The sequence below is a fragment of the Microchirus variegatus genome (assembly GCF_963457635.1).
Source record: "Microchirus variegatus genome assembly, chromosome: 6".
In the NCBI taxonomy this organism is placed as follows: domain Eukaryota; kingdom Metazoa; phylum Chordata; class Actinopteri; order Pleuronectiformes; family Soleidae; genus Microchirus; species Microchirus variegatus.
Genome location: NC_139807.1, coordinates 33,336,827 through 33,355,863, shown reverse-complemented (window position 1 = coordinate 33,355,863; position 19,037 = coordinate 33,336,827). Strand labels below are relative to the sequence as shown.

General features: G+C 40.8%; 1 protein-coding gene across 5 annotated transcripts; it reads left to right on the top strand.

The window, feature by feature from the left end:
- The first annotated feature begins 270 nt into the window (after positions 1-270).
- Positions 271-18,275, top strand: crispld2 (cysteine-rich secretory protein LCCL domain containing 2). Of its 5 annotated transcripts, none has more exons than XM_083891065.1 (15): positions 271-406; positions 1,429-1,792; positions 2,744-2,862; positions 5,123-5,255; positions 7,441-7,556; positions 8,710-8,810; positions 8,892-9,077; positions 9,168-9,228; positions 9,304-9,370; positions 10,576-10,706; positions 10,847-10,890; positions 10,976-11,048; positions 11,168-11,243; positions 12,488-12,618; positions 15,960-18,275. In XM_083891065.1, the coding sequence occupies exons 2-15, from the start codon at positions 1,505-1,507 to the stop codon at positions 16,009-16,011; spliced, it is 1,578 nt and encodes a 525-aa protein (XP_083747191.1). In that variant the 5' UTR covers positions 271-406; positions 1,429-1,504; the 3' UTR covers positions 16,012-18,275. The 5 variants fall into 5 exon arrangements, with proteins under 5 accessions (XP_083747191.1, XP_083747190.1, XP_083747189.1 ...); XM_083891064.1 differs by having other exon boundaries at positions 291-704; XM_083891063.1 differs by having other exon boundaries at positions 291-704; positions 1,426-1,792.
- The last annotated feature ends 762 nt before the right edge of the window (positions 18,276-19,037 follow it).

The window sequence follows — 19,037 nt, the reverse complement described above, 5'->3', positions numbered from 1 at the left end:
AAATACGTGATTCACAGATGCTGATGTCGCTCTGACAGCGCGCGCTGATTTACGCACTCTTCTTCCCTCTGACGCCGCGCGCCGTTGCGCGTCGTTGCGCGCACACCGCGCACGCCGCGCGCTCTTTGCCAAGAACATATCCTTCTTCAGGGAGGCTGACTGGCGGGTGTGGGAGTGAGGAGGAGGCAGACGGTCATTTTTTCCTCTGCTCATGAGGGGTCTCCTTCTCTATATAAGGCTCTGTGAGCCGCACAGGAGCCGCACAGTTCTTATGAGCTCCAGGATCAGCGCCAACACTCAGCAGCAGCAGCAGCAGCAGAAGTCTGGTCCTCCTCACACTAGGGAATAATCCACTGTGATCCAGAGCAAGAAGAAGAAGACATATTAACACCAGGAGACGATATAGGTGAGATATAATTACTCTGAAAACACGTTTCTTTGCAAATATGTCTTATTTTTTTTTACATGTTCTGGGTTATTTTACTTTAGGCTCCAAACAGATCAGAGATATTTAACTTCATGCCACTTGTTGAGTCTCTTCTCTTTAACTTAGTCAATTATTTAAATGTAAACATGCTAGAAATAAGGCCTGTTGTTATTATGATGATGATGTATATAAATATACTGTGTTGACCTCTTCATGTCGGGGTGGAGATGAGGTCACAGACGTGTGTCCAACACTCCTGCCTCCGTCTGTCACTCAGGTATAACATTCATGAGAGACATGAGAGAAAGAGCCCAGACACATGAAGCTGCTGGAGGCTCAGTGTGAAAGAAGGGTGGAGGTGGTGGTGGGTTAGGGGGTGGAGGGGGGTGTTCAGCAGGGTGTGGTGCATCATGTGCTGCCCGCTGGCTCACGGTGCCACAGCAGAGCTGGTTCAGCGTGTTGACACAGAACCGGAGCCAGAACTTCAGCCAGAGTGAGAGAGAGAGAGGTGAAAGGATTCAAGGATAAGAAGCAACGCTGTGATATTTGGCTTTGTTTTAGTCTTTCTTTGGTGTTTTTGTCGCTGCTGCATGTTTCTGTGCAGTCAGAGTTCAGAGGTCAGAGGTCAGACACGGAATATTGATTGATCCTGGATCATGTGTCACAACTGCACTGTTGTTGTTCTGTGATGTTTACAGAGAGTTTGACAGACAGTGAGGGTTGATTAAAGTTCCCCTGAAAGAGTCAGAATTCGTCTTTATGACGCAAACATTCACTGCACTATAGAGATATATAAACTGTTTATTAATGTATACACAAGTATTTTAATACAAAAACGACAGCGAGGCAGTGACAGCAGCTGATGTTTGATGATGTTTTTACACGTGAATGAACCTGATAACGTCGTGTAAGTTTGTCTCTTACAGAAACTCTCTCAGTGTTACTGCACTCTGTTGACTCACGCTGTGGGGAAACACTCATTAAATATTTCCTCTCAGCAGGTTGTGTCTCGGGCTTCGAGGAGGAACACACACACACACACACACAAGCACGCACACACACACACACACACACAGAATGAGCCTCGCTGCCATGTCCTGGCTCCTGGTCGTCTCCGTCTTGCTGCTCCGCGTCATGGACTCTGCGTCCCTCGTCCTGCCCGACTCCAAGGAGCTGAGGCAGCTGCTGAGCCGCTACCAGGAGGAAGCAGAAAGCAGCAGCAGCAGCAACATCAGCATCAGCAGCAGCAGCAGCAGCAACAGGACCCGACGAGCCATTCGCTGGTCAGACCGCGATGAGATCCTGCAGCTGCACAACAAGCTGAGAGGAGGCGTCTACCCCACTGCCTCAAACATGGAGTACATGGTGAGGACCTGTCCCCACTCACCTGTTCTGTTTCTCTGGTTATTCTTAGTTGTTTGACCTCATTTGTTTTAACTTTACCTTCCACCGCGTCAGCAGCACTGAGCTCTGACACGACGGCGGCAATTAAGGTTTTTTAAGGTTTTATTGTTCCTCGAAAACTTGGAACGGCTCTAATAAAAGCCGCCTTTTCTCTCTGCTGGAAATATGCAGTCATGGTGGCGAGCGGCTGCCAGTCTGCTGTGCTGCTGCTGCTGCTGCCCTTTAATAAGGAGGAGGATAATAATGCTGAGTCTGTTCTACCTGAAACACACACACACATCAATGTTACAGGGATTATTGTTGAGACACAGGAGGTTATTGAAAAACCACAGAGTCCATAAAGTAAAGTAAAGAAGCAAAGGTGACCAGTGTGAGTCTGAAGTGTGGTTCCAGTCCTGGAGGAAAGAAAGTGTCTGTAGATTTACTGAGATTCCACTGAACAGGAGCGTGTGTGTGTGTGTGTGTGTGTGTGTGTGTGTGTGTGTGTCGGGGTGTTTGGGGTTACACTGGTGTCTGTGTGCACATGTTTTAGTGACCACCAAAAGGCTGGAAAGTTACTGAGGAACTGTGCTGTAGCAGAGAGAGTCAGGTGTCTTCTCCTCTATCCTCCTCCTCCTCCTCCTCTTCACCACTGTAAAGACAGAAACCCACTCAGGAAATGTGTATAACTCAGCTGTGATTGCTGCAGATTTGTAGTGGATGACGTCCAGGCGCCAGCTGCTCCACTCCAGTGACACCGTCGAAGGTTAATGTTGAACATGGAAGGAAGGAAGGAAGTGGCCGAGGCCTCGATCCGGCTGTGGTTTAACGATCCACTGAGTCAGAACACGATGTAGTAGATGATACAGGGACCGCTCAGCAGGTGACGGCTGCTCACTCAACCTTTTTCTTTTTGTTTCTTAATGTGTGCAGGTGTGGGATGATGAGCTGGAGCGCTCAGCCACTCACTGGTCAGAGCAGTGTCAGTGGGACCATGGACCTCAGGACCTGCTCATGTCTATTGGACAAAACCTGGGGGTTCACTGGGGCAGGTGAGCTGCACACACACACACACACACACACACACACACACACACACTCTTGTACTTGCTGCATACTGAGAACCAGCATTTCCACTTTATAAATCAACACAATTACAAATATCTACTTCATTAACGACATCTATAAAGAACTACTGGGTGCAGTACCATAACATATGTGCAGGTGGAGCCCCAGAGCAAAAAGGGTGTGAAACACCAGGTTTTTTTACCAAATTGAGGACCTCTGTTAAAAACAGAGTATAACATGTTTACAACCCAAGGAAGTGATTTCAATGAAAACAAAGTGAAGACTGGGCAAAATGTCCCCACTTCGTAAAAATGTCCTTACTTTGTTGGTTAAAAACCCTCAATGGTCCTCAGTATGCTGCAAGTATAAGAACGAGGACACACGCACGCACACACACACACACAATTGTACCTGCTGCATACTGAGAACCAGCATTTCTACTCTATAAATCAACACAATTACAAATATCTACTTCATGAATGACATCTATAAAGAACTACTGGGTGCAGTACCATAAAATATCTGCAGGTGGAGCCCCAGAGCAAAAAGGGTGTGAAACACCAGGGTTTTTAGCTCTGTTATAAACACAGTATAGCATGTTTACAACCTTAGGAAGTGATTTCAATGAAAACAAAGTGAAGACCGGGCAAAATGTCCCCACTTCGTAATAATGACCTCACTTTGTTGGTTAAAAACCCTCAATGGTCCTCAGTTTGCCGCAAGTACATGAACGAACATGCACACACACTTGTACTGAGGACCAGCATTTCCACTTTATAAATCAACACAATTACAAATATCTACTTCATGAATGACATCTATAAAGAACTACTGGGTGCAGTAACATAAAAATATCTACAGGTGGAGCCCCAGAGCATAAAGGGTGTGAAACACCAAGTTTTTGTACCGAATTGAGGAGCTCTGTTAAAAACAGTGTATAGCATGTTTACAACTTTAGGAAGTGATTTCACTGGTCCTCAGTATGCCGCAAGTACAAGAACACACACACACACACACACACTGCATAATACCTGTGTGAGGTCTCCTCTGCCCCCCCCCCCCCTCCCCCCCCATCATGTAAACTACAGCATCCTTCACATACCATAAAAGAACTCTTTCACATCTCTCTCTGCTCTCGCTGCAGTTTCCTCCTCCATTAAAACTTGAAACCTTTTCTGAAAAATGTACAGTACTTGTACCCTGATACAACTAGAGCGACAGTACTTTGATTCAACAACAACAGTCTTTCTCTCTCGGACGCCATTGCTCACTGTAGTCAGAAGCACAACAACGATCCAGTATTATAGACATCTTACTGGACACCGTACTCCAAAAGTCTCTGACACCAGGGTAAACCCAGACCATATGAACAAAGGTTCAACCTTTAACCCTAGAACACCATTGCTCGGGTGGTTTTCACCCGAGCAAATACATTTATGTGATTTTCATGCAAACCAAGTTTTCATCTTTATTATTATTATTATTTTTTTTAGAAATTTTTTGTTCCCAAATTCCTAATTTTCCAGTCATTTTGGAGCATTTTTATATTTGCCCCGTCATGATGCTTTTCTTTCACTTTGTTAGACATGACACAGTTTAAAATAAAAGAACACTACTCATATTTGTCATGTTTTGATATATTTTGATGACAAGTACTTTTTATTGGGTGTATTTATTATTAAATTGTTAATTTGAGCGATAGTGTTCGAGGGTTAAAAACAAAATGGGTTTATGTGTCACAGCAGGTGTCTTTCCAGGAATCTGCTCTGATTCTCACAGTCTTTCTCCTCTTTCTCCTCCCTCTCTCCTTCTCCTTCTCCTTCTTTTCTTCCTGTGCCAACAAACCTTTCCTCTCCTCCTCTCTTCAGCACTTTTCAGTACCATAAAAAGCCATGTTTATAACAACATCTCCAGCCGATTTGTGAGCTCTGTGTTTAGATTTGCTTTGATTCTTTCTTTCTTTTCTCTTACTCTTTGTTAAATTCCCTCTGTTCTGCAGCAGAACACACTGATGTTCTCTGTGTGTGTGTGTGTGTGTCGGCTCACTTTCAGACTCTTTAAGTCCAGTCCAAGTTATTTATAAAGCACGTTTAAAACGACGTTGTTGACCCAAAGAGCTGAAGCCAAGTCAGGCTGAAGCACCTGGAAACAGATATTTCCCTCCATGTTTGCTGCCTGGTACCTGGATGATGTGTGACTGAGCCTACTGTGTGTGTGTGTGTGTGTGTGTGTGTGTGTGTGTAGATACCGCTCTCCTGCCTACCACGTCCAGGCCTGGTACGATGAGGTGAAAGACTACACTTATCCTTATCCCCACGAGTGCAACCCCTGGTGTCCGGAACGCTGCTCTGGGCCCATGTGCACACACTATACTCAGGTAAGAGTTTAGGACAAACTGGACAAAAATAGATTCATGAGACTGTTCCAATTAAGGCTTTAGTCGCCAGGTTGCATTGTGGGTAAGCAGGCATCGTGTCATGACGAGAATGACGAACACAGTGAAAAGACTCTTTGGAATTTAAAGCTGTACACTCTTAGAAATAAGGGTTCTTCTACAAGGGCTGAGGTTCTACCTGGAACCATTTGCTTCTGAAAAACCATTTATTCGTGAAAGGGTTCTTGGTAACACTTATGGTTCCAGCAAGAACCATTTTGATCCAGAGAACCCTTTAAAACCCCTTTCCTGAATAAATGGTTTTAAAAGGGTTCTTGGTGGAACCCTCCAAAAAGGGTTCCTGGCAGTCTGTCCCATCAGATTACATCACATGTTACAACCCTACACTCTTAGAAATAAGAGTTCCAAAAGGGTTCTTCTACAGGGGCTGAGGTTCTACCTGGAACCATTTGCTTCTGAAAAACCATTTATTCGTGAAAGGGTTCTTGGTAACACTTATGGTTCCAGCAAGAACCATTTTGATCCAGAGAACCCTTTAAAACCCCTTTCCTGAATAAATGGTTTTAAAAGGGTTCTTGGTGGAACCCTCCAAAAAGGGTTCCAGGTAGAACCTTTATAAAAAGGTTCTACCTGGCAGTCTGTCCCAACAGATTAAATCACACGTTACAACCCTACACTCTTAGAAATAAGAGTTCTAAAAAGGGTTCTTCTACAAGGGCTGAGGTTCTACCTGGAACCATTTGCTTCTGAAAAATCCTTTCCCAAAGAAAGGGGTTTTCAAGGGTTCTTGGTAACACTAATGGTTCCAATAAGAACCATTTTGATCCAAACCCTTTAAAAGCCCTTTTCTGAATAAAGGGTTTTAAAAGGGTTCTTGGTGGAACCTTTATAAAAAGGTTCTACCTGGAGCCAAAAAGGGTTCTCCTATGAGGACAAGCCGGATAAAGTCAGTTCACTTCAGATCCACAGGACATGTCTGTGCTCTTTGGCAGGATAAACTCTTACCCTTGTGCTGCCGCTGTATACATTACAAACCCTCCCTCAGTCAGGTCTGATAGTTTTGCTTGACAGAGTCTGTTTTTAGATGAGGGATCGTTTCTGTTGATGACGACCAAACACAGGCAGAAAAAGTAACATCCACGACAGAAATCACCAACAGTTCCACGTGCTGTGATTCACCTGACAGGTGATGCTAGGAAACACTAAAGGAAATGATGCTCGTTGGATTATGTTTCACAGTATTTACAGGCACTGTTTGAAAAGGCTGACAATCATGTATGGTTTAGCTTTTAGAATATGAAAATAAACAGAGAATTAGGTGTAAGTGATGGAAAAGAAGAAGAGAGTATGGCGGCACAAAGAAGACCTGAAAATTGTATGAAAAAAGTCAAATCCATGGACAGCAAATGTCTCAGTGTGTGAGACCAGACTTTACTTTGTTTCTGCTGCGATGAGTTTACAGAAAGAGCCGTGACTCCGCCCTCTCGCCCTCTCGAACCTCTGCCTCAAACCTGAAACCATGTGGTAGTCATTTCCAGACATCCACAGCAGACATCCCTCCCTGCTTGACCTGGATTCTTCTGAGGATGCTGCAGAGAGAGAGAGTGGACAGTGCCAGATACAAGCATCACCATCATCATCACCATCATCATCATCATCATCATCCTCCCTCTGACTGCCTCCTCACACAAAGCAGACACAGAGCAGCACTCAGCACTCAGTCAATGTGCTGACTCACTGCTTCCAAAGCTGCAGCAGGAAAAAAGATGGACATTCCTGAGGAGGGAGAGCGAGCACATGTTTGAGGAGGATTTATGGAACATGTTGTGTTGGTTCATCTGTAACAACCACAGCAGTAGCAGCTTTCATTTAACAAGGCAATTTGACTTTGGCCTCAGACTCTTTCAGGGCTTCGCTGAACTCTGTGAAAAAGCTTTTTCCTCTTGTAATTGGATGTTTAAAACGATCGTGATTGCATCACAGATGCTAATTGGGTTTACAAATGATGTGCATGTGACCGAGGGCCATAATAACAGACCTGACACCCCTGCTGTTCCACTGGAACCCCATTAATTACAACTGCCAATCAAGTTTCTTCCCCCGGAATAAGTGAATGTGAGCTGATGAACTGCTAACGTTTGGCCGTTCTTTTCTCCCTCATTTACAGCTGGTCTGGGCGACCACGAGCCGAGTGGGCTGTGCCGTACATGTGTGTCCAAGGATGGACGTTTGGGGAGAAGTGTGGGAAAACTCTGTTTACCTCGTCTGCAACTACTCGCCAAAGTAAGATCACGTTTCCTCCATCTTCCACCTTTGCTCTCTGCTGACACATGCTCAGTGTCACGGTCTTCTTATACGCTACCGTTCAAAAGTTTGGGCTCATTTAGAAATGTCCTTATTTTTGAAGGAAAACCACCTTTTTCAATGAATATAACAAATTTTGAGAAAACATTTTTTTTGAGAAAAAAATGTAAAATTTGAGAAAGAAAATAAAATTTTGAGAGAAAAAATTTAGATCTTTTAAAATTTTGAGAAATTTTTTTTTTTTGAGAAAAAAAATTAAATCTTGAGGAAAAAATTTTTTTTGAGAAAAATTTTTTTGAGAAAGAAAATTGTTATTTTTTTAATTTTGAGAAAAAAATTGGGAAAACATTTTTTGAGAAAGAAAATAACATTTTGATAAAAAAAATTGAGAAAAAATATTTTTAAAATGTCCTTACTTTTGAAGGAAAATCACTTTTTTTTCAATGGATCTAACATTAAATGAATCATAAATACACTATATATTGTTAGTGTGGTCAACGACTATTCTAGCAGCAAATGTCTGGTTTTTAATGGAATATGTACATAGGTGTATAGAGGCCGATTTCCAGTGTTCTAATGCTACATGGTGTTTGCTAATAGTGTAAGAAGACTATTGGATGATTAGAAAACCCTTGTGCAATGATGTTAGCACAGCTGAAAACAGCTTTATTTGGAACAAAAATCATTATTTCTAATCTTGTCAACATCTTGACTATATTATATCAATTTTGAAACTCTTTTGATGAATAAAAGTCTGACTTTTAAAGGAAAACACAGAGAAATTGTATAGGTGAGGCCAAACTTTTGAACGGTCGTGTAGATGAACTGTATGAAGAAACCTCTTGTTCCTGAGGTTTTCTATAACACTGTGTGTCATTAACATCCTTCCACGAGTCAGAATAGAGAAATAATAAAGAAACACAGGGAAAGAAAAACAAGAGCAGAGCGAGCGTTTGTTTTCCCGACGGCCGACAGGAAGTGAGAGGCTGAAGAACGGCGAGGCGTGTGCGGCTAACGACTCTTTAGGAGCAAAGCGTGCTGGAGTCATTACCAGGTTATGAGCCCCGTGAAGCCGCACCGATGATTCATTTCCACCATAGTCAACGTGTCCATTGTGCCCTCGTCTCTGCAGGGGGAACTGGATCGGAGAGGCCCCGTACCAACATGGCCGCCCGTGCTCCCAGTGCCCTCCCAGCTACGGAGGAGGATGTCGGAATAATCTGTGCTACAAAGGTGAGAACATGCACACGTTTTTCTTTATTCAGATATAAATACGTATGAGACCCGCGATCGACGTGAACTCCATCTCCACAGAGTCTCAGCGCTCAGAGACCGAGGACATGAACGAGGTGGAGAAGCCTCAGGTTCCTCTTCCTCCTCGCTCCACCACCACCACAAAACCTCCTCCTAAACCCAAACCCTCTGCTCCAAAGAAACCGGCGTCTAAGCCGTCCACGCCGAAGACGCCGTCTTCGAAGACGCCAAGCAGCACCTTCTTAGGTGAGAACAGGAGTTCTTCAGAATAATGACCTCACGCTTCGTTTGTCCGCATCTCTGAATTCAACCTGTTTTTCTTTTAATCTCTTGCAGCTCAAAGCATTAAGTGTGAGACCAGACTGAGAGACACCTGCAGAGGAGCAACATGCAACAGGTCGGATTAGAGGAATGAACATTATCCACCGTCATCTGCTTCCTCTGTTAACTCACTCTTGTGTTGTGGCTGCAGGTTTCACTGTCCGGTTAACTGTCTGAATAAGAAAGGAAGAGTCTGGGGAACTCTCTTTTATGACGTGGTGAGTATGACACTGGACCAGAACCAGAACCAGAACGAGAATCCGAATCAGAATCAGAACCAGAACCGGAACAAGAATCAGAACCAGAACAAGAATCAGAACCAGAACAAGAATCAGAATGAGAATCAGAATGAGAATCAGAACCAGAACCAGAACCAGTACCTGAACCTGAACCTGAACCTGAACCTGAACCTGAACCTGAATCAGAATCAGAATCAGAACGAGAATCAGAACCAGAACAAGAATCAGAACCAGAACCAGAACCAGAACCTGAATCAGAATCAGAATCAGAATCAGAATCAGAGTCAGAGTCAGAGTCAGAGTCAGAATCAGAATCAGAATCAGAATCGGAATGGGAATCGGAACCGGAACCAGAATCAGAACCAGAACCAGAACCAGAATCATAACGAGGATCAGAACCATAACAAGAATGAGAACAAGAATCAGAATCAGAACCAGAATCAGAACCAGAACCAGAATCAGAACCAGAAACCAAAACAAGAATCAGAATCAGAACCATAATCAGAATCAGAATCAGAATCAGAATCAGAACCAGAACCAGAACCAGAACCAAAATCAGAATCAGAACCAGAACCAGAACCAGAATCAGAATCAGAACCAGAAACCAAAACAAGAATCAGAATCAGAACCATAATCAGAATCAGAATCAGAACCAGAACCAGAACCAAAATCAGAATCAGAATCAGAACCAGAATCAGAATCAGAATCAGAATCAGAATCAGAACCAGAACCAGAATCAGAATCAGAACCAGAACCAGAATCAGAATCAGAACCAGAACCAGAACCAGAATCAGAACCAGAACCAGAACCAGAAACCAAAACGAGAATCAGAATCAGAACCATAACCAGAATCAGAATCAGAATCAGAATCAGAATCAGAACCATAATCAGAACCAGAAACCAGAATCAGAATCAGAACCAGAATCAGAATCAGAATCAGAATCAGAATCAGAACCAGAACCAGAATCTCTTTATTGTCATTACACATAGTACAACAAAATGAAAGTGCGTCATCCAGACGGTGCAATTCCGACACATATTTCACATATAAAATATAAGCAAAGAATTTAAGATTAAACAAACATGAAATACACAAGTAACACACAACAGAACAGAGAATGTGATTTCTGTCTGTTCTTAATAAATATTTACAAATTCACCTTGTTTTTTTTTTATTCTTTCAGCAATCAAGCATCTGCCGCGCTGCCATTCATTTAGGTGCCACAGACAACAGTGGAGGTTTGGTCGATGTCACACGAGTCGAAAAGTTACCCTTTTTTGTCCGAGGCTCAAAGAACGGCATCGAGTCTCTGAGGTAAGCAGTGATTTTATACATCGGCACACACACACACACACACACACACACACACACACACACACACACACACACACACACACACTGTCCTGTGTCGATAGGATTTGTCTGAGCACAAACTTTGACTTTGTCTTTTACAGTAAATACAAACCAGGAAATGCCTTTGTGATGACCAGAGTGGAACGTGAGTGAACTTCTCTCTTTGAATCATGATTCTGTGAAGATCAGTCAACACATTTACGCCTTTTCTTTCCTCTCTGTGTGAACAGAAGTCACTGCTGACTGTTACACCACGGTGGCTGAGATCTGCCCCTTCAAGAAGCCCAACTCTCACTGTCCAAGGTGCCGTCAGACGTCTGACAGATTATCTTTTGTTCAAGCGCAGATTATTAAGATCACACGTGGAAAAAAAACAGTATTTCTATTAATATCAATTTCATTTTCTATCATTTCATCCTCAGAGTTTTCTGTCCCACCAACTGCAAATCTCAGCCTTCTTATTGGTCTCCTGTCGTTGGGAACAACATCTACACAGATGTGAGTCATGCAAACACACACTTCTGTTTCTAATCTTCTAATAATAATAATTATAATAATAATAATACTAATGCATCCATGGTCTATTAAAGCAGATAGAAAAGAACAGACTTAAAAACATGGACGTCGTCTTCTGGTTTGTCAGAGAAGTTCTTCAGAAAGACAGATTGTAGTGAACAGTCACCTGGAATAAGTACTCTCTTAGAAATAAGGGTTCCAAAAGGGTTCTTCTACAAGGGCTGAGGTTCTACCTAGAACCATTTGCTTCTGAAAAACGGGAAAGGGTTCTTGGTTAAGAACCCTCCTTAAGTAAGAACCATTTTGATCCAGAGAACCCTTTAAAACCCCTTTCCCGAATAAAGGGTTTTAAAGGGGTTCTTGGTGGAACCGTCCAAAAGAGTTCCAGGTGGAACCTTTATAAAAAAGGTTCTACCTGGAGCCAAAAAGGGTTCTCCTATGAGGAAGAGCCGAAGAACCTTATATGGTTCTACTTAGCACTTTTATTTCTAAGAGTTTAGGCAAAAACTTCAGTCAGAGTTTGTCAGTCTGTCACAACAGATTAAATCACATGTTTACAACCTTACACTGTTAGAAATAAGGGTTCCAAAAGGGTTCTTCTAAAAGGGCTGAGGTTCTACCTGGAACCATTTGCTTCTGAAAAACCCTTTCCAGAAGAAAGGGTTTTTCAAGGGTTCTTGGTAACACTAATGGTTCCAGTAAGAACCATTTTGATCCAGAGAACCCTTTAAAACCCATTTCCTGAGGGTTTTAAAAGGGTTCCAGGTGGAACCTTTCCTATGAGGACAAGCCGAAGAACCTTAGCTCTTTATTTCTAAGAGTGTACAAGTCTATGAGGACATGAGTCCACTTCTTACTTGTTATCTATAGAAAGTCTATGAATTACTGTCTGGATTTGTCTGATGTAGAATTGTCCTGACTGTTTGAAACGTGACTTTCAGAAGTTTACTCACGTCTGATCTCAGACTAAAAACTCTCACAGTTAAGTTTCCTGCTCTGCTGAGCTGAATATTAACATTAATGAACAGATAAGCTGTGTCATAAGAGTCATTTCACTGCAGACTGTTGATAAGAGTCGATGATCTGTTGTCTGTGAATGACTCTAATCTACAGTCATGACTGAGAGCAAAGAGAGACAATCCCCACTTTGCTAATGTGTGTGTTCAGTCAAATTAAAATATAACAAATTCTCTAACCTTCTAATTCTACGTTCTCTTCTGTCTCAGAGCTCCAGTATTTGTAAAGCATCGATCCACGCAGGCGTGATCAGCCCAGACGGAGGTTTAGTGGACGTTCTGCCTTTGGACAAAAGAAAGAACTACGTCGGCGTCCTGAAAAATGGCGTCCAGTCTGAAAGGTACTGGAATGATCTTTTCATATTTGAGAGACTGATTCATCACAATCACAATCACAATCACAGGCTGTTTGTTCTTGTGCTGTATTTAAGGACAGAGAACAACCATGTTTACACAGTGTGTGTGTGTGTGTGTGTGTGTGTGTGTGTGTGTGTGTGTGACAACTTCACACAGCTGCTAAATATTTGTTCAGTCGCTGTAAAACTGCCAAACCACTGATTTCTGCTGCAGACACGACAACAGTGAGCAGCTCCTTCATGTATCTCAGCTGTGACTGTGTTGTTGATGTGTTTCACAGTCATGTTTTAATACGATGCATTGATTTGATTCACTCTGATTCACTGTGTTTACACTGAATATGACCCTGAGAGTTTGTTCTTCTTCCTCTAAACTTCAGTCAGGATTGTTGAGCTTTTTTATGTCGACAAACATCAGAGCAGGACTCTGTTTTCAGCAGATTCTCTGGGGTAAAAAGAGCAAAATCAGGATTGGGGCCAAAGACGTTCATCAGGACTTTGCTAAAAATGAAAAAAGGTGTCAGAAAATACCAGAGAAAGGATTTTCCTCCTGTAATAATAATAATCTTTATTTATTTTTTATTTATAGAGCACCTTTCAAATCAACCCCGATTAAAAGCCAAATAAAAAAGATATATTTTCAATGTCTTTTTAAAAAAATGGCTACAAACTCTGCTATTCTTAGGTCTAAAGGGAGAGTGTTCCAGAATTTAGGATTATTAAAACAAAAAGCAGCTTCAGGGTTCCAAAAGGGTTCTTCTACAAGGCCTGAGGTTCTACCTGGAACCATTTGCTTCTGAAAAACCCTTTACCCAAAGAAAGGGTTTTTCAAGGGTGCTTGGTAACACTAATGGTTCCAGTGAGAACCATTTTGATCCCGAGAACCCTTTAAAACCCCTTTCCTGAATAAAGGGTTTTAAAAGGGTTCTTGGTAGAACCCTCCAAAAGGCTAAGAGTTTATCCTGCCAAAGAGCACAGACATGTCCTGTGGATCTGAAGTGAACTTACTACACTCTTAGAAATAAAAGTGCTGAGTAGAACCATATAAGGTTCTACGGCTTGTCCTCATAGGAGAACCCTTTCTACTTGGAACCCTCCAAAAGGTTTTTTAAAACCCTTTATTCAGTAAAGGGGTTTTAAAGGGTTCTCTGGATCAAAATGGTTCTTACTGGAACCATTAGTGTTACCAAGAACCCTTGAAAAAAACTTTTTTTTGGGGAAAGGGTTTTTCAGAAGCAAATGGTTCCAGGTAGAACCTCAGCCCTTGTAGAAGAACCCTTTTGGAACCATTAATTCTAAGCGTGTATCTCCAGTTTCCTTTTCGTTCAGTTTTAAAACATTTTTCTTCATCCAGACGTTAACATCTGTGAGACAGGAAAAAGGATTGTTTTAAACACTATAGGGTTCTCTGATGGTTCCGTGCACACACACACCATTCCTCATATCGTTCTTGTGTGTGTGTGTGTGTGTGGACCGAGCTAAAGGCAGATCGAAGGTCTTCTGTGGCCGGTGCTGCTGTCATGTGAGGTTGTTAGAGTAATGGTGTGGTCTGATGTGTGGACGGCCCACACACACACACACACACACACACACACACACACACGTGAGGTCTGTGCTTATTTAACGAAGGCTTTCTCAACTGAGCGTGAAAAAGTGCTGAGTGGACGAAAACGCGGCAAGACCCCCCCCCCCCCCCCACACACACACACACACACACACACACACACACACACACTCAGGGCATGAGGATAGGAGGTGAAAGAGCTGAGTCTGTGCAGCAGCATCACAGACTCTCCGATTACCCGAGGATGGAAACGCTCTTTTTTTCGCCGCTGCAGTGATTTTCTTTACGTACAATTATCTGTGATCTGATCGCGATCACACTGAGATCTGTCATCATTATTGATCATGGCAGAGATTCAAGGTTTGTCCATTAATGAGCTCATTACAGAGGAATCAAGGTTTATAACAGTGAGTCACAGACTGTGTCAGAGTCACTGAGTGGACTTTAGTTCTGCTTTTTCTCAGGCAAAACTTTCAATATTTTACAAAGAGCACAATTAATATTTACAATTAAAGTTGATTTTATTCATCGCTGCATCTGAAGGGTGACGTCATATCCTCTGTGGCTCGAGACGCAGATTTCTGAAGTCTGAGAATATTGTGACGTGATCTCAGCTGATTGAGACTCAGGGTTTTAAACGAAAAGTCAAATACAAGAATCAGAAATATACGGACGGGATAATATAAAACATGGTTGTGCACGGCAATAAAAAGCTCTCACAGTCAACTGATTGTGCTGAAATTACATTATTCTGTGAAGCTAAAACGCTGTCGAGCTCACCAACGTACAGTCCTAGGGATTTAATATGAAAGTACCACAGAGTCTACATCTTTCCAGAGCTCATGATTTATAATGATTCTTTTTTTTTTTCATTTTGGAATGTTCACTAAAAATATGGATACTTAGTAACATGTTTTTATTTAAGTTTTACAATTATCAATTACTTTTACATAAACAATTATGTCATTATTATTATTTTTACATTGTTTAATATAGTGCTTACTGTCACTTTGATAACATACAATGGTATTTCTGCTGCTCACAATTTGAATTTTCGTTTCTTAAGAAACAAAATACAGTCAAATTAAATTGTATTTGAGAACTTTTTAACAAATTGGGAAAGATAGACGTATATAAAAGAGCAAATAAAGAAATGCCAACCAGGGAAATAAAATAAACAATACAAACTAGTTGTTAGTCCAAATAAAACATTCAAAAATGAAGCATAACAACAGGATTACAGTGGTGATCAGACATTTCCAGGTCTGGATAAGTGTGGAAAAACGTTTGTGTTGTTTCCAGACTATTATCTCACTTTCTAAAATGAAATATATTAACATATACAAATGAAAACAAGTTACTAACACAACATAGTCTAACTGTACATGATATGAAACTAATCAAACTGGCTGTATGGTGTCGAGTTACCATGGTTACTGTTACTAACTGTGATTCTCATGTGATTCTCATTTATTTATTCATTTATTGGCGACAGTGACAGCGTCATGGGTCTATGTTAGTTTTCCGAGGTCTGGCTTCATGATTTTAAAACCATTTATTTACATAATGAGCGTCTAACAAGTGGTATTCAGGTGTTTAATATTGACAAAAAAATCCTCTAAGAAGTCTGGAAAAGTATGGAATTTTGACATGGAAAACATGTTATAGATTTACCCATAATCTCTTCTTTAAAAGTGCTTTTTAACTCTTGTGATTAATTTATTAACCTGTAACACATGTTTTCTTTCTCTTGTGTTTGCAGTAAGAGTAACACGGAGGGCGGCTCCTTCAGAGTGTTTGCAGTGAGAGAGTGAAGACGTCACAGAGTGAGACGTCACAGAGTGAGACGTCACAGAGTGAGACGTCACAGAGTGAGACATCACAGATTCACCTCAAGTGTCCACAGGTTGGAAAATCACGGCTCTTCATCTCTGTCTTTGTCTTCAGTCCAAACACAACGATCACATTTCAACAGCGGTAAAAAGTCATTCACTCCAGATATGGATAATAATATTTCTTAATCTGTGAATACAGAAATATTGTATATGTTTTATATTTTATGTTTTATATTTTATAGGATGCATTGAACAGCTGGTGCTGGACGTGTTAGAGTTAAAGTTCTATGTTTACATTGATTCTGTTCTTATTCTAAAATATACGTTGGTTTTTCATACACAGGAATGTATACGGATCACACTGTATTTAATCATCGTGTACAGAATATATGATATTTTGTTTGTTTTAAAAATGGAGTACCATATATTAACACTTTTAATTTTATTATTGCCTTCCTCTCTTTATTTAACCTTTATTTAAGCAGATAAATTGAGATTAAAATCTCTTTTCCGTGATCGACGTGGCCAGGATTACAAACAATAAATTAAAATAGAATTCCAAACAATTAAAATGGATCGTCTGAAGTTTAAAATGGAACAAAAAGTTTGGCGTGAGATGAATTCACATATATTTTCAGTTTGCTTTCATGCTCCTGAACATTTGGACCACGAAAGTAAATCTTAGAGTTGTGTTAGTGTCGGTCGGTCGGTCCTCAGAACAGTGTTTGTAATAATACGCAGTCATGTTTCCATGTTATATTTATTGTTGCTTAGTGTTTTCCTTATTTCTTTATTTCCTCGGCTTCTCGAAGAGTCTTTCATTTGGCTTTGAAATTTACCAAGTTTATATAAATAAATGAAATGAACACGTGGAGCATGTTAATGTCCTTTAAAGCCAGTTTCACACTATTAAGAGGAAACCGTTGGTCAGTGATGACACTGTTTTGACATTGATTTGAATTGTGGCTGAATTCTCTTTGTCCAGCTCTAACTAAGAAGAACAGGAGGTCGTAGTTGTTTTCTTGCTTTTCGATCTTCACTCTTACCAAACTTTGTCTTCAATAATGTCCACGTATGAGGTGAAAAGTGAGGATTTCTTTATTGTTATATGAAAACACTCCAGTCATCACTCTGGTGTCATAACGTTAATGTATTTTAGCATCGTTATCGTCCCTCACGGAAATCAATGATACACATTTAGAGCAGGGGTCTCAAACTCACGGCCCGGGGGCCACATGTGGCCCGCTAGTCCGTGTCCTGCGGCCCTGCACTTATTTTTGAAATAACAAAATTCCACATTTAACCCTTTAAGGTAGGCACCAAGAAAAAAGCAAAAGCATTTTTAAAACTTTTTAATAAACCTGGTTCGCATAATTCATAAAGTACAACATTCACAACAAGTCACATTAATTTAGTGTTTTTCTATGAGATACAGTGACTTAAAGTGTGGTCGACCAAATGGTTGAGTCGTACCTTAAAGGGTTAATTATATATAAGTCTGTCTAGTGTTTTAATAACAATTGTCTACATGTGTATTTTGAGTTCATCTTTTAATTCCATGTTTTGATTCTGTCCCTTTTTGTTATTTACAGATTCATTTTGAGTCATAAATGTTTTGTTTCTATCAAAACAAACACTTTTACTTTGAAATGATGTGCGATGTCGGCCTTAATATTTGTAATTGCATCATCACGATGGATTATCAAGATATCATTTTCATTTCTAATCACTAAACCGTTCATTTTCCCCCCGAATTGTTGGACTTTTTTCTCTTGACCCGGCCCCTCCTGACCAGACTAGAAGTTCTCTGACCCTCAGTGCATTTTGAGTTTGAGGCCCCTGATTTAAAGGCTCTTAATAATGACACCATTAAACCATGTGACTCTGTGAGAATTTGAAAGGAGAAGCCGAGCGTTTTCAGACTTTATCTCTTTATTCTACCTCAGTCCTTTTGCTGCGCTACAGTCTTTTCTATATAAGGGATTTTTTTTTTTAAAGGCAAATGTTAACGGTTTTTAAGGGAAATGTAAATAGTATAATATTGTATTTCTGAGTCATCCACTAAGCAGTAAGATAATAACTCAAATGTGTGAATTTATTTCAGTTTGTATTGTTTTTATACAGGTGTCGGGGTGGGTTCTATATATTTGGCACAAGTTGAAAATAAAGTATGTTTTATATGTAAAACAGAACATGTTTTTGTAGAATTTTGTAAATAAATTGCACGGAAATTTACAAATGGCTGACAATTGATGGTTCATTTATTCATCTACAGAATCCTCTGCTTATATAAACCAGAAGCTGCACTTTACTGTTAATACATGATATAACCATTCAGTTAACTAACCAGGAAAACACGTTTTTTAATCTTTAATCTTTAATCTTTCATGAGGCTGAGACATTTTACAATAACAACATGTAAATTCAAGATTTAAGACAGTTTTCCATAACACAGATGAAAACCCAATAAAATGTTGTCACGAGGCTCAGATCTGTTGCTTTGTTCTGTCAGTTTTTGTGTTAGTTTATATTTAAAGTTGGGTTTGATTTACACCCCCTTTTATTTTGGTAAACGTTCATGTCTTCCTGTCGTGCTCCTGTCACCTCATCTGTCTTGACTCATCTCCCCTAATTCCCTCATGCTCTTCACCTGGTGATCCTTAAAGGGACACTGTGTAGTATTTATGGGTTTATATGACCCAAAATCCACTTTTTTATACATATCATGTGCTCCTGCATTGTCTAGTCGCTGTATAATAGTTTTTGTTTCATTTTCGTAGTGTTTCAAAAAGTCATGTAAAATAACATGGTCGCGGGCCGCGGTTGCATAGCCACTGTTAGCAGCGAGACGCCATGTTTCTACCGGAGCCTGTAAGGACAAACGCGAGAGAACAAATCAAGCGTCGCTTTACTCATAGCGGAAGTCCCTAGCGGATCTTTTTACGCGTTTAGAACGGAGGAGCACACGTGTTTTACAGCGGAGAAAGGAACACCAGTACCTGAGT

Excerpts from the sequence above, each read along its gene's own strand:
- crispld2 (XM_083891063.1), top strand. The coding sequence starts at position 655 with ATGAGGTCACAGACGTGTGTCCAACACTCCTGCCTCCGTCTGTCACTC. Across the intron at positions 7,557-8,709 it reads GTCTGCAACTACTCGCCAAA|GGGGAACTGGATCGGAGAGG; the intron begins GTAAGATCACGT and ends TCGTCTCTGCAG. Across the intron at positions 9,229-9,303 it reads AGAGGAGCAACATGCAACAG|GTTTCACTGTCCGGTTAACT; the intron begins GTCGGATTAGAG and ends TTGTGGCTGCAG.